The sequence below is a fragment of the Sander vitreus genome, chromosome 24 (genome assembly GCF_031162955.1).
Source record: "Sander vitreus isolate 19-12246 chromosome 24, sanVit1, whole genome shotgun sequence".
Lineage (NCBI taxonomy): Eukaryota > Metazoa > Chordata > Actinopteri > Perciformes > Percidae > Sander > Sander vitreus.
In genome coordinates this window covers 11632222-11646310 of record NC_135878.1, presented here as the reverse complement: position 1 = coordinate 11646310, position 14089 = coordinate 11632222, and the positions used below count along the sequence as shown (strand labels likewise).

Genomic DNA, 14089 nt, shown 5'->3' with positions numbered 1-14089 from the left:
GTTTTGAGCACTAAATAGCTGTTTCTGAGATGAAGCACCCATATATATATTTCTATGTGAAGTACATGTGAAATCCCCTCCAAAGAGCTCCATGTGATGTGAAAACCTTGCTCTGCTCACTAATTTAACTTTAACCCTCACTAATGCAACTTTTGAGCTTTTTCTTACCAGAAGCAGCCATAAACATGTTTATGAAGTACATCAGTTTTCTTCCAGCCAGATAGATTACTGTAATGTGAAAACCTTGTTTTGAAAATTATTGTAACTTTACAGCCATTTCTCACCAGAATCCCTCATAAAGATGTTTCAATGTAAGAAGCATGTGAATATGCCTCTGAACAGCTTCCTGTGATGTGAACTCCTTGTTTTAAACATTATAGTAACTTCACAGCCATTTCTTAGCAAAGGCTTCCATTTATGTTTCCAAACTAGAATCACATGTAGTCACCGTCACAAAGAATGTTTCCACCTTGTTTTGATTATTACAGCCATTTCATACCAGAAGTTCCCATTAACATGTTTATACCGGAAAGCATGTAAATTTGCCTCCAAACAACTTACTGTGATGTGACAACGTTGTTTTGAGCACTAAATAGCTGTGATAAAGCACCCATAAATATATTTTTATGTGAAGTACATGTGAAATCCCCTCCAAAGAGCTCCATGTGATGTGAAAACCTTGCTCTGCTCACTAATTAAACGTTAACCCTCACTAATGCAACTTTGGAGCCATTTCTTACCAGAAGCAGCCATAAACATGTTTATGAAGTAAATCAGCGTTCTTCCAGCCAGATTACTGTAATGTGACACCGTTTGTTTTGAGCACTAAAGCACCTTCATAGCTGTTTTTTAGGAAGCACCCATAAATATATATCTATGTGGAGTACATGTGAAATCCCCTCCAAAGATCTTCATGTGATGTGAAGACTCTCATTCGTTACCAGAAGTTCCCATTAACATGTTTATACCGGAAAGCATGTACATTTGCCTCCAAACAACTTCCTGTGATGTGACACCGTTGTTTTGAGCACTAAAGCACCTTTATAGCTGTTTCTTAGGAAGCACCCACAAATATATTTCTATGTGAGGTACATGTGAAATCCCCTCCAAAGAACTCCATGTGATGTGAAAACCTTGCTCTCTCACTAATGCAACTTTGGAGCCATTTCTTACCAGAAGCCGCAATAAACATGTTTATGAAGTACATCAGTTTTCTTCCAGCCAGATTACTGTAATGTGAAAACCTTGTTTTGAAGACTACTGTAACTTTACAGCCATTTCTCACCAGAATCCCTCATAAAAGATGTGTCAATGCAAGAAGCATGTGAATTTGCCTCCAAACAGCTTCCTGTTATGTGAAATTCTTGTTTTGAGCAATAAGCAACTTCAAAGCCATTTCTTAGCAAAGGCTTCCATTTATGTTTCCAAGCTAGAATCATATTTAGTCACCACCACAAAGAATGTGGAAACCTTGTTTTGATAATTACAGCCATTTGTTACTAATATCCCATTAACATGTTTTTATTGAAAAGCATGTCAATTTAATAACTTATTTTCAATGACTGCACATGGTACACATAACTATTACATATGAGGTGTAAGGTGTTATAAATCAGAATTTTGTTTTTGAATACGAAAATTCTGACTTTTTGGCGCACACAATCTTTCAGAATAGAATCTACGCGCAGTTTTATAAATGAGGCCCCTGGATATGACCGAGACATAGGCCCTCATTTATCAACCGAACGTAGAAACCAGCGCAGCTATGAGCGCAGAAATCATCTTACGACAGGCTTCACGTGTGATTCATTAAACGTTCGTATCACACCAATCAGAGCGTAAGAATGGTCGTACATTGATAAATGCAGCGGCTGGAAACGACCATAATTTAAATATCACGCCTCAATATATTCTCGGTTTTGAGGCCTCGCCCCTACAATTTACGACATGGCGAGACGTATCCGGCACTTTTCAGAAGTGGAGATTGAAACCCTGATATCTCAGGTTCATTTGCACCAACATGTGTACTATTTGGCAGCCTGAAAACTGGTATTAAAGGCTGTAGAAAGAATGTGGAATGGAAAGAGATCACTGATGCAGTCCCTGATGCAGGGATTTTTACTACAGTGTTGCCGTAGTAAATCGGATTCCAGCTGAAGTTTATTTAATTCATACATCCTTGACATATGTATGCTATAGTCCTAATAGTAATATACAGGCTTGCAATCTCTTTGGCCTACACCTACCTATATTTAAATAAACACACAGTAGCAGAGTTTATGCAGTGTCTTTTATTTTACTCGTGTTTTTTTCATGAGTCAGAACCAGGCAACAGCTGTGAGGGAGAGCGTGTGTCCTCCGCCCCTCTGTGCTGGACCACCACCCGACCCTGTCTCCTGACAGCAGAGGGGCTGGAAAAACAAGCCAAAATAACTCGGTCAATGGCAGAAATAAATCGTTCACTATGGCCATTAACGACACTTTAAAAGAGAAACGAAAACCTGAAGAATAAATAAAAATGTTGTCATGTTTCCTGTATTGAATATCATTGCGAGGAATAATATCCTGTCTCCTTCGAATAGCCCCACTCTCTGGGCATTGGATCATCTGGCTCCATCAATATGTATCGCGCAGGAAAATGTTCCTATTTCTGCGATATTGTGCAGAACCCCACAGGCTAAATCAATGTTGCAGACTTTTTCTGCCGTGTATGGGTGATATCGCTGATGAAAGCCATCTGCCCTTAATCAATCCGATGGAGCGCTCCACCGTGGCCCGTGCGCGTACGTGTGCACTGTTACCGGCGCATAGAGGTCTTCTATAAGAGCCAGATCTGCCATTGCTGATAAGTGAGACTGATCAACGGATTATATGCTGCCACACTGACTCAAAAACGTGCGTACACGAGTTCAGACCATGCGTGAGATTTTATTGCAGCCTACGCTCACGTTCAAATTGATAAATGCCTTGCTTTGCGTAGAAATCGACGTACACCCGTCCTACGCCTGTTTTAGGTCGTACGCAGGTTTCATAAATGAGGGCCATACTGTGGGAGGTGCTGCAGGAGTTAGGGGTGAGGGGGGTCCCTTCTCAGGGCCATCCAATACCTGTATGTCCAAAGCGAGAGAAGTCAGGGCTGCGCTATGTCACAAATCCTGTTTGTGATATTCATGGACAGGATATCGAGGCGTAGTCGTGGTGGGGAGGAGTTGCAGCTCGGTGGGCTGGGGATCTCATCGCTGCCTTTTGCAGATGATGAGGTCCTGGACCCGATGATGAAAAAAGAGCTGAGCTAGAAGGCAAAGCTCTCAATCTACCGGTCAATTTTCGTTCCTTTGGTCATGAAGGCTGGGTCATGACCAAAAGAACGAGATCCCAGATACAAGCGGCCGAAATGGGTTTCCTCACCAGCTGGCGTCTCCCTTAGAGATAAGGGTAAGAAGCTCAGTCATCTGTGAGGAACTCTAAGTAGTCGCAGCTCCTTTGTGGTATGGAACACACCTCCCTAGGGCACCTTCCTAGGGAGGTGTTCCAGGCACGTCCAGCTGGGAGAAGGCCTCGGGGAAGACCCAGGACTAAAGTGGAGAGATTATATCTCCACCCTGGCCTGGGAACTCTTCGGGATCAACCAGTCAGAGCTGGCTAATGTGGCTCGGGAAAGGGAAGTTTGGGTTCCCCTGCTGGAGCTGCTGCCCCCACTACCCAACCCCGGATAAGCGGATGACGATAAATGGATGGATGAATTTGCATGTGAAAATATACCTGAGTTCCAACCCAAGTGTTAACTTCAAACAGAAATACTGACTTTAAAAGTGTAAACAGGAAAAGTGGGTCCAGAACTAATCAAAATCTTTTTTCAAAATATCTCAGGGTGATAAAGTCATTTTCTAAGTACATAATAAAGTGGACTTAAAATGGCATCTTAAAATCAGATGACCTGGTTTTGACACCAGTAGTTGTAGTTGGGGAAGTCTTTCAGTTCTGATCTAAATCAATCAAATAAAATCCAAGTAAATATACATGGTTACATACTTTATGTAATTTGTAAGTTAAATTTTTCCAGATCGGGTTCAAAAACACTTCCCACACAATCTACATCACAAGTTATTTAGATTAAAATAACATGTCAGGCCATGTTATGATGTTCATGTTCATGTTCTATGTTCATTAGAAAATCACTTTTTCTTGCAGATGAAAATACTGTAACAATACCAAAGCATCTGTCTGGACTGCAAAATTAGCTGTAGAAGTTCACAGGAAAATTCCACAAACTTTACCAAAAGTTATATCAGGCGGGTGTTGAAAGGCTTTAAGAAATAACTGCAAGGAGACGCGTCATTGAAGCTCACAGTTCTGGACAGGCGTATAACCTTTTGAGGTCCATTGACACTAGAATAAAAGAGACTGAGTCCACTCAGCTTTTGGCAGTGGTTGCATCTTCTTAAACTTTAAACTCCTGGTATCAAAGAGAGAAAAAAAAACATCCTGGGTTCTGATTGGTCAAATCCCGGCAGTTAGGATTCTGGTCTCAAAGGCAGTGTGGGTCTTCATTCATCACATCATTTAGGTGTGTGTTACTAAGTAGGTGCGAAATATGTGCACGTGCAACCAAAAATAAGTGTTTACCTCTGTACATTTCAAAAGGTCAGAGTGCAGCGTAATGGTTCAACGGTCTTATCAGCCTCTGCTATATTATAAATTAACGCAAGCCATACATTTAAATCCAGCTTTTTGAACATTTGTCCATCATGGCTTTTTACTACCACAAGCAGTCCTTGAGATTTGGGTAGGTTCATTCCAACCCAAAGGTGCTGGTCTCCTCTACTGCGGTCAGCATCTTCTCATACAGCATTGAGAAGGACGGGTATGGTGGCAGGTCCAACCGGTTGAAACAGGTATGAGCTCTGAAGAGAGACCACAGGAGTGATAACATACACTGGATACCTCTTTCACTTAATACCGTTTCTATACAGAAGGCGTAGTGTGAGCAGCTTGTTCCTTATTACAAATATCAAATTCCATTGAAACAGGGAAACGGATAACCTAGCATCTCTGAAGCTCACTATATCTCTTATAACTCTGTTTAATTTATACCAAATCAGTACTGTTTATTCAGTACAAAAACAAAAAGTGGAAAAAAAACTATTCTAATAAATAGTCTACCAGAAATAGTCCGCCATAATCTCCTTGGCCAAATTACTGACTGTTGCCTGGTAACTCATTATGTTCCTTTTAACTTTGTATGTACTTTTGTACTCTTACTCAAGTTATTGTTTTGGTGACTACTTTTACTTCTTTTTGAATACTTGTTTCAACAAAGTAACAGTACATTACTCTAGTACATTTTTGGATACTTTAGCCTAATTAAATTGTTTTAATTTTCAATAATTCGCATATAAAATCACAGTAAAAATGATGACGCCATGAAGTTGTGACCAAAATCAAACCCTGATGAGCAATGTGTGCTTTCTGTGTTTACCTGGGCAGTGCTGTGACCTTCCCCCACTTCTCCACACAAAACCTGCGGGGTCCATTGCTGCCTCGCAGAGAAGCAAAGCCCTCATAAGGAATACTGGATGTACCGGTTACAAACTGAAAAGGCAGAGGGGAAGGAGGGAGCCGGAGGGAGAGAGGAACAGAGATGGAAAAAGAGTATAAGAAGACTGAAAAAGAGGTGGAAAAAATTCCTGTTGTACTTTAAAAACACACACAAACACTTTGATAAATACCAGTACATACCAGACTTCAATCTTTTTGACTGACTGGTTGACAATCAATGTGAATACACACGCGCACACGCGCACACACACACACACACACACACACACACACACACACACACGTACCTGCAGGAGCCGTAGTCTCTGTTCGTTGTTGAACCTCTCCACTGCTGCCCAGAACCACCGGATTACAATATGGTTGTCATGGTAACCTAAACATAACACATTATGTCATGTAACTAACTACTTTGGGTTGTTCCCCTTTTCCCCCTCCTGAGGTAGCTGATGACCAAATGTCCTACTCCATGGCTTCTCTAAACGTCTCCCACACCTCCTTTTACGGCAGAGGCTGCAGCTTTTTGGGCCTGTTGGTACCATGCAACCGTCTCCGGAGTCCTCCAGGACATAATGTAACATATTCATCCTTAATTTGAAAGGCTTCCCTGAACACCGGTGTCCACCACGGTGTTTGAGGGTAGGGTCTTAGGGTCTCAAGGGACGGTAACCCTCAAACACACACACACACACACACACACACACACACACACACACACACACACACACACACACACACACACACACACACACACCCAGCTCCCCACCGCAGCTTTAGCAGTGGAAGCTTTGAACATTGCCCAATGCTCAATGCCCCCAACCTGAAAAAGCTTTGCCGGAGGTGTGAATTAAAGATCACTCGGAATGGGGCCTTCTCCAGTTCACCCACACCCACCTGGGCTTAGCAGGTCTATCCAGAGTTTCCCCCCACCCCCAGACCCAACTAACCACCAGTTGGTGATCAGTTTGACATCTGTCTTCACTTGAGTGTACAAAACATGCGGCCTCAGATCAGACGATGCAATCACAAATTTGATCATCGACCGTCCCGACTTCATTCAGGGTCTTCAAAGAAGGATGCCAATACTCCAAGCTGCTGTTCGGTGCATATGCACAGACAACAGTCAGAGCTTTGTGTTTTTGCGTTTTAAAAGTCTGGTAGGCTGGGCTCCATGGCAAACCCAGCCAACCAGGCGCTCGCTGACGAGCCCTCCATCTGGGCCTGGCTCCAGACAGGGGCCCTAGGCTTCCTTCAGGCAGGGTCAATTCTCCTCTTCCTCAAAAGACCTATGAATCAACACTCTCAGTCTTTTTGAACAAGTCTGGCCCTTCGGCTGTGACCACTTGTGCATGGTGCCTGACGCAGTGGTGCGTCAGGCACCATGCACAAGTGGTGCCTAAGACTACTTGTCTCCTTGGCACTTGTGCTTGGAATCACAGCAGTGCGTTTCTGAGAGTGAATAGGGGAACACTGGAATGGATATTTGGCGTTATTGTAAACAAAGAGGAAACACAAAAAAAAAAAAAAAATGAAACTGCTAATTAGATTAATTTACTTATTAATCGAAAGTGCCGGAACGCCGTTTCAGATAATTTGGGTCCACTTTAACCCCTGGTTACTGCTGCATCAGTTTCTGATTTCCCATACTACGGAGCGGCCTGAGGCCCAAATCACAGAACATGTTAACACGTTAATTAACACGCGTTAATCGTGTGTCAAATTGTTTTGGAAATTTGCGTTAACTCATTATTATCGTTTATTTTGACAGTCGTATCTTTTCATTAATTTTGTCTGATAAACAGCCCATTCATCCATCTTTTCTTCCATACCTCCCCTGTACTCTGTGTTGTTCCTCCAGTCTGATAAGTCAATCTCAGCTGTGCCGGCGATCACCAGCTCCAGCTCCCTTGCATCAAACACTGATACTAGCCTGGCATCCACCACCTAGAAAACACACACACACACACACACACACACACACACACACACACACACACACACACACACACACACACACACACACACACACACACACAATACATATCATATAGTTTGGAAAAAGCATAAATATGTTAAAGCATCGTAGTAGTATGTAGTTGTTGTGAGGTGTTAGATGTTAAATTATGTCACACTAAGCCATACTTCATAGAAACCTCTGACCAGGCTGTCAGTCTGCTGCACAACTCCTCTCTCTATCCTCCACTTCACCATCTGCTCAATGTATTCCTTTTTGTTCTTCTCTGACACAGGGATGTTGGCTCCGCCAGGCTTCAGCTCCCTTTCTGTTATCTATGGTAACACACACACACAAAAAATTAATAAAAGGATCTGTTTTGTCAGTTTCTTCTTTAAGACAAAGCAAAGACTTTTTTTTATAAGTCTCTCTGTCTTGCCACATATGTGTATAAATGGAAACACACTCAGAGCCTAACCTGTCCGAAGACTTCTTCATTGACAGTGAAGGTGAGGTCCAGCATGTCTTCTATGTCGTTGTCCTTCATCCACTGAAGGGACTGGTGAAACTCCTCGTCCAGGTACTCCAGGTCACTCAGGTCACAGAGACTATATTGTGGGAAATGAGAGTAAGTGTCTGTGTGTGTGTGTGTGTGTGTGTGTGTGTGTGTGTGTGTGTGTGTGAGAGAGAGACCTGTCGCAATCCAGGTCACATTAAACACACACAAAATGAGTTTAAAAAGTATGCATCTATGCTTTGTATACACATACATGCGCAGTAGGCCTTTATAGAAGGGTCTGGTAAAGAAGGCATCCAGCAGGTACTGATGGATCAAAGCCAAACCCAGAATGCGACCACTGAACCGGAACCTGAAAAACACACAAACACACACACACACACACACACACACACACAAAGTTAATCAGGATACTAAAGATCATATCTGAGCTTTATTGTCTACAAATGCAGACATGGGACTGATCTGGACGGTGTAGGTGTCGTTGGCAGAATACTCAAATAAACCATAATAAGGGTTGACCAGCTCCCTGGAAACCAGGAAGAAAAACTCTCTGGAAGGCCCGCTGTAGTCCAACCTGCAACACACACAATCCTTACTACATTACCATACATGTCAGTAGTTGAAATAATTTTTTTTTAACTTATGTTCAATAATTTTGTAGCATTCAGAATTTAGATTGGAGTCTATTGTGTCAATTGTTGTTCCAATGACAAAGAAGGTTTAAAACATCAAGATAGATAAGCAACAGGTTGATAACGTGACGCTGGCGGAGATCTCAGCTGACTTGGAGGGTCCAAAGGAAATTTGCCGCTGTATCGTCTCGATGGAGACAAAACTCTCCAACTTACAGTTTTTGCCGATAGCTTACACAATAAAAGTGAATGGTTGGACAAAAGCATCAAACCCTTAACCTTTTGTAACCATGCCTTAAACAAAGGCAAAAGTACAAACATATTTTCTGCTTTGCACTTTCCTTGCAATTCTGCAACACACTTCTTGCAAATAAATATAAAAATCGCATGGGCCCACCACCTGTGGGAGGAACCGCTGGGGTCGGGTGCGCTGCCACATGGGTGGCAGTGAAGGTCAGGGGCCTCGACGGACCAGACCCGGGCAGCAGAGGCTGGCTCTGGGGACGTGGAATGTCACCTCTCTGTGGGGGAAGGAGCCGGAACTTGTGCGGGAGGTGGAGCGCTACCGGTTAGATCTGGTGGGGCTTACCTCTACGCACAGTCTTGGTTCTGGAACCATACTCCTGGATAGGGGTTGGACTCTTTTCTTCTCCGGAGTTGCCCAGGGTGTGAGGCGCCGGGCGGGTGTGGGGATACTCACAAGCCCCCGGCTGAGCGCCGCTATGTTGGAGTTTAACCCGGTGGACGAGAGGGTCGCCTCCCTACGCCTGCGGGTTGTGGGGGGAAAAACTCTGACTGTTGTTTGTGCATATGCACCAAACAAGAGTTCAGAGTATTCGGCCTTCTTGGAGACCTTGAGTGGAGTCCTGCATGGGGGCTCCAGTCGGGGACTCCATAGTTCTGCTGGGGGGACTTCAACGCGCACGTGGGTAATGATGGAGACACATGGAGAGGCGTGATTGGGAGGAACGGCCTCCCTGATCTAAACCAGAGTGGTTGTTTGTTGTTGGACTTCTGTGCTAGTCATGGATTGTCTATAACGAACACCATGTTCGAACATAGGGATGCTCATAAGTGTACTTGGTACCCAGAGCACCCGTAGGCCAAAGGTCAATGATCGATTTTATAATCGTTTCATCTGATCTGAGGCCATATGTTTTGGACACTCGGGTGAAGAGAGGGGCGGAGCTGTCAACCGATCACCATCTGGTGGTGAGTTGGGTCAGGGGTGGGGGGAAGACTCTGGACAGACCTGGTAAGCCCAAACGGGTAGTGCGGGTAAATTGGGAACGTCTGGAGGAGGCCCCCTGTCCGACAGACTTTCAACTCACACCTCCGGCGGAGCTTTTCGTGCATCCCTGTGGAGGCTGGGGGCATTGAACCTGAGTGGACGATGTTCAAAGTTTCCATTGCTGAAGCTGCGGTGAGGAGCTGTGGTCTTAGGGTCTTAGGTGCCTCAAGGGGCGGTAACCCACGAACACCGTGGTGGACACCGGTGGTCAGGGAAGCCGTCCGACTGAAGAAGGAGTCTTTCCGGGATATGTTATCCCAGACGACTCCGGAGGCAGTTGCAAGGTACCGAAGGGCCCGAAGGGCTGCAGCCTCTGCCGTGAAAGAGGCAAAGCAGCGTGTGTGGGAGAAGTTCGGAGAAGACATGGAGAAGGATTTTCGGTCAGCACCAAGGTACTTCTGGAAAACCGTTCGCCACCTCAGGAGGGGGAAGCGGGGAACCATCCAAGCTGTGTACAGTAAGGATGGGACGCTGTTGACCTCAACTGAGGAGGTAATAGGGCGGTGGAAGGAGCACTTTGAGGAACTCCTAAATCCGACTAATACGCCTCTATGGTAGAGGCAGAGCTGGAGGATGAGGGGGGGATTGGCATCAATTTCCCTGGTGGAGGTTGCTGAGGTAGTTAAACAACTCCACAGTGGCAAAGCCCCAGGAATTGATGAGATCCGTCCCAGAAATGCTTAAAGCTCTGGGTGTGGAGGGGTTGTCTTGGTTGACACGCCTCTTCAACATTGCGTGGAAGTCTGGGACGGTGCCTAAGGAGTGGCAGACCGGGGTGGTGGTTCCCCTTTTTAAAAAGGGGGGACCAGAGGGTGTGTGCCAATTACAGGGGTATCACACTTCAGCCTCCCGGTAAAGTCTACTCCAAGGTGCTGGAAAGGAGGGTTCGGGTCGATAGTCGAATCTCAGGTTGAAGAGGAACAATGCGGATTCCGTCCCTGGTCGTGGAACAACGGACCAGATCTTTACTCTGCAAGGATCCTGGAGGGAGCCTGGGAGTATGCCCAACCAGTCTACATGTGTTTTGTGGATCTGGAGAAGGCGTATGACCGGGTGCCCCGGGAGATACTGTGGGAGGTGCTGCGGGAGTACAGGGTGAGGGGGTCCCTTCTCAGGGCCATCCAATCTCTGTACGACCAAAGCGAGAGCTGTGTCCGGGTTCTCGGCAGTAAGTCGGACTCGTTTCAGGTGAGAGTTGGCCTCCGCCAGGGCTGCGCTTTGTCACCAATCCTGTTTGTAGTATTTATGGACAGGATATCGAGGCGTAGTCGGGGTGGAGAGGGGTTGCAGTTCGGTGGGCTGGGGATCTCATCGCTGCTTTTTGCAGATGATGTGGTCCTGATGGCATCATCGGCCTGTGACCTTCAGCACTCACTGGATCGGTTCGCAGCCGAGTGTGAAGCGGCTGGGATGAGGATCAGCACCTCTAAATCGGAGGCCATGGTTCTCAGCAGGAAACCGATGGAGTGCCTTCTCCAGGTAGGGAATGAGTCCTTACCCCAAGTGAAGGAGTTCAAGAACCTTGGGGTCTTGTTCGCGAGTGAGGGGACAATGGAGCGGGAGATTGGTCGGAGAATCGGCACAGCAGGTGCGGTATTACATTCAATTTATCGCACTGTTATGACGAAAAGAGAGCTGAGCCAGAAGGCAAAGCTCTCAATCTACCGGTCAGTTTTTGTTCCTACCCTCACCTATGGTCATGAAGGCTGGGTCATGACCGAAAGAACAAGATCCAGGGTACAAGCGGCCGAAATGGGTTTCCTCAGGAGGGTAGCTGGCGTCTCCCTTAGAGATAGGGTGAGAAGCTCAGTTATCCGTGAGGAGCTCGGAGTAGAGCCGCTGCTCCTTTGCGTCGAAAGGAGCCAGTTGAGGTGGTTCGGGCATCTGGTAAGGATGCCCCCTGGGCGCCTCCCTAGGGAGGTGTTCCAGGCACGTCCAGCTGGGAGGAGGCCTCGGGGGAGACCCAGGACTAGGTGGAGGGATTATATCTCTAACCTGGCCTGGGAACGCCTCGGGATCCCCCAGTCGGAGCTGGTTAATGTGGCCCGGGAAAGGGAAGTTTGGGGTCCCCTGCTGGAGCTGCTACCCCCGCGACCCGACCCCGGATAAGCGGATGAAGATGGATGGATGGACTTCTTGCAAAACACTACACACTGATTACATTAGAAACTTTGTTTGACAATGAAAACTCTTGCAATCATTGGGAAAACACTTCCCTCTTCAAAATGCAAAACACTATTTAAAAAATATCAACAAACCCAAATACATGATCACCTTGTGTGCTGCCATTAGTCTTCAAGGAGTTCTCCATCACCATGCCACTCTAGGTCCCTACAATACTTCACACATAATCACGTTTCTCGATGCACTACATAATGTGGACCACAGCTGCCCAGGTTTGTTGTCATCATCTGGGATAATGTCCACCAACCTCGTGATGTGAGTGAGGTGTTGTAGCCAGACCCTAACAGAAGGCGGGATCCGTAAACCATCCACCCCATCATTTACAAAACATTTTTTTGTTTACCATTGCACTGTAATTTTAGTGCAATTATTTAGGGCCCGAGCGCCAACAGCGGTGAAGGCCCTATTGGAACTAAAGGAATTATTATTCTTTTTCTTATTATTCTTTATCCGGCAAATTAATCGCCTTTTTGAGGGGCTTAACATACTCAAAAACTCACCAAAATTGGCAGTCGCATCAAATCTGGTGAAAATGTACGTATTGTAAGGGTTTCGGGAATAGGCGCACAAAAATGGCTCGCTAGCGCCCCCTACAAAATAAAAAAAATGGAGCCCCTGCAGTACGTTTAACTCACTCACGAAACTTGGTACACATATGTAGCATGTCAAGACATACAAAAAACACAACAGGAACAACAGAAGTCCGCCATTTTGAATTGAAAGTTCGAAATTAGTGCGATTTTGGCCATTTCCACATATCGTACTTTAACGAACTCCTCCCAGAGATTTAATCCAATCAACTTCAAATTTGGTCTGTGCCATCTTAAGATGGTCTTAAGACCTTGGCGAAACTTATCAGGATTCATAAAACTCCGAGGACATTTACTGGACAAAAATGACTCAAAGTCAGCGCCCCCTAGTGGCAACAGGAAGTAGGCCTAAAAGTCAAGGTGTTATACTTGAACAAACTCTTCCTAGAGATTTCATCCGATGGACTTTGCAGAGGCGCGAGGGGCCCCTCTAACGCTGCTTGCAGCTTTAATTTTGATTGTTTTTTGTTTGTTTACAGTAAAATATTGTATTGATTACTGTACTGTAATTACTGTAATCTGTAACTGTAATCTACTTTTCTTTGTGTTTTCAAAAACTCACCAGACTAAATGAGATTGAGAAGTGGATGGAAAATCTTGAAGCAGCCGAAAGAGAAGGGCATGCTCATCCACCAGCTAGCAAGAAAGAGTTCGACGTGCTCTGAGAAAAAAATTAAGATTTGAAAATAGAATCACCAGCCAGTAGTTTTTGGCAAAAGAGAGACCCAGATCCATTCTGGTGAGGTTTTTGAGATCATCGGACAGGGACTTGGTGCTGCGGGCAGCGAGAAACAAGGGCAAGCTGACTTGGTGAAATAACAACAAAATGCTATTTCCGGACTACTCCAGAGCAACATAGATGAAGCGTGACAAGGAGTGCAAGAAAAAAATGCATGAGCGAGAGGTGAGATTCAGAATGCTATATCCTGCTAAGCTCCAAATCAACACCAAGGATGGAGTTAAGACATTAGAATACCCACGAAGGGCGAAGGCATTTATAGATACTATGGAGTAATGATGATGATGATGATGTGCAGTGCACGGGAGGCAGAGCGAGTGGATTGAGTACAGATCATAGACCGTTTTGTTGGGGTGCCCAGATAGCTCAGTTGGTAATGCAGGCCCAAATAAAGAGGTTTACTTCTCGACGCAGCGGGCCCAGGTTCGACTCCGACCTGCGGCTCTTTGCTGCATGTCATTCCCCCTCTCTCTCCCCTTCATTTCTTCAGCTGTCCTGTCAATAAAGGCCTAAAAATGCCCCAAAAATAATATTTGAAAGATTATTTTTGTTGGCCTTTTAGGCCTTTATTAACTCACCGTAGACAAAAGTAGTAAAGAAGGCAGGCTATCTTATATATGTAC

At 45.2% G+C, this 14089-nt stretch overlaps 1 protein-coding gene across 1 annotated transcript in view; it reads right to left on the bottom strand.

Annotated features, from left to right (window-relative positions):
• Positions 1 to 2271: 2271 nt before the first annotated feature.
• Positions 2272 to 14089, bottom strand: part of hecw2b (HECT, C2 and WW domain containing E3 ubiquitin protein ligase 2b) — a 146959-nt gene continuing 135141 nt past the window's right edge. The window contains exons 23-30 of the mRNA XM_078243453.1: positions 8450 to 8604; positions 8281 to 8380; positions 7989 to 8118; positions 7699 to 7845; positions 7386 to 7500; positions 5847 to 5932; positions 5480 to 5592; positions 2272 to 4904 (exon numbers count right to left, since the gene is read on the bottom strand). Coding sequence (XP_078099579.1) covers positions 4793 to 4904; positions 5480 to 5592; positions 5847 to 5932; positions 7386 to 7500; positions 7699 to 7845; positions 7989 to 8118; positions 8281 to 8380; positions 8450 to 8604 — 958 coding nt within the window. The 3' untranslated portion in view covers positions 2272 to 4792. The remainder of the gene's footprint in view (positions 4905 to 5479; positions 5593 to 5846; positions 5933 to 7385; positions 7501 to 7698; positions 7846 to 7988; positions 8119 to 8280; positions 8381 to 8449; positions 8605 to 14089) is intronic.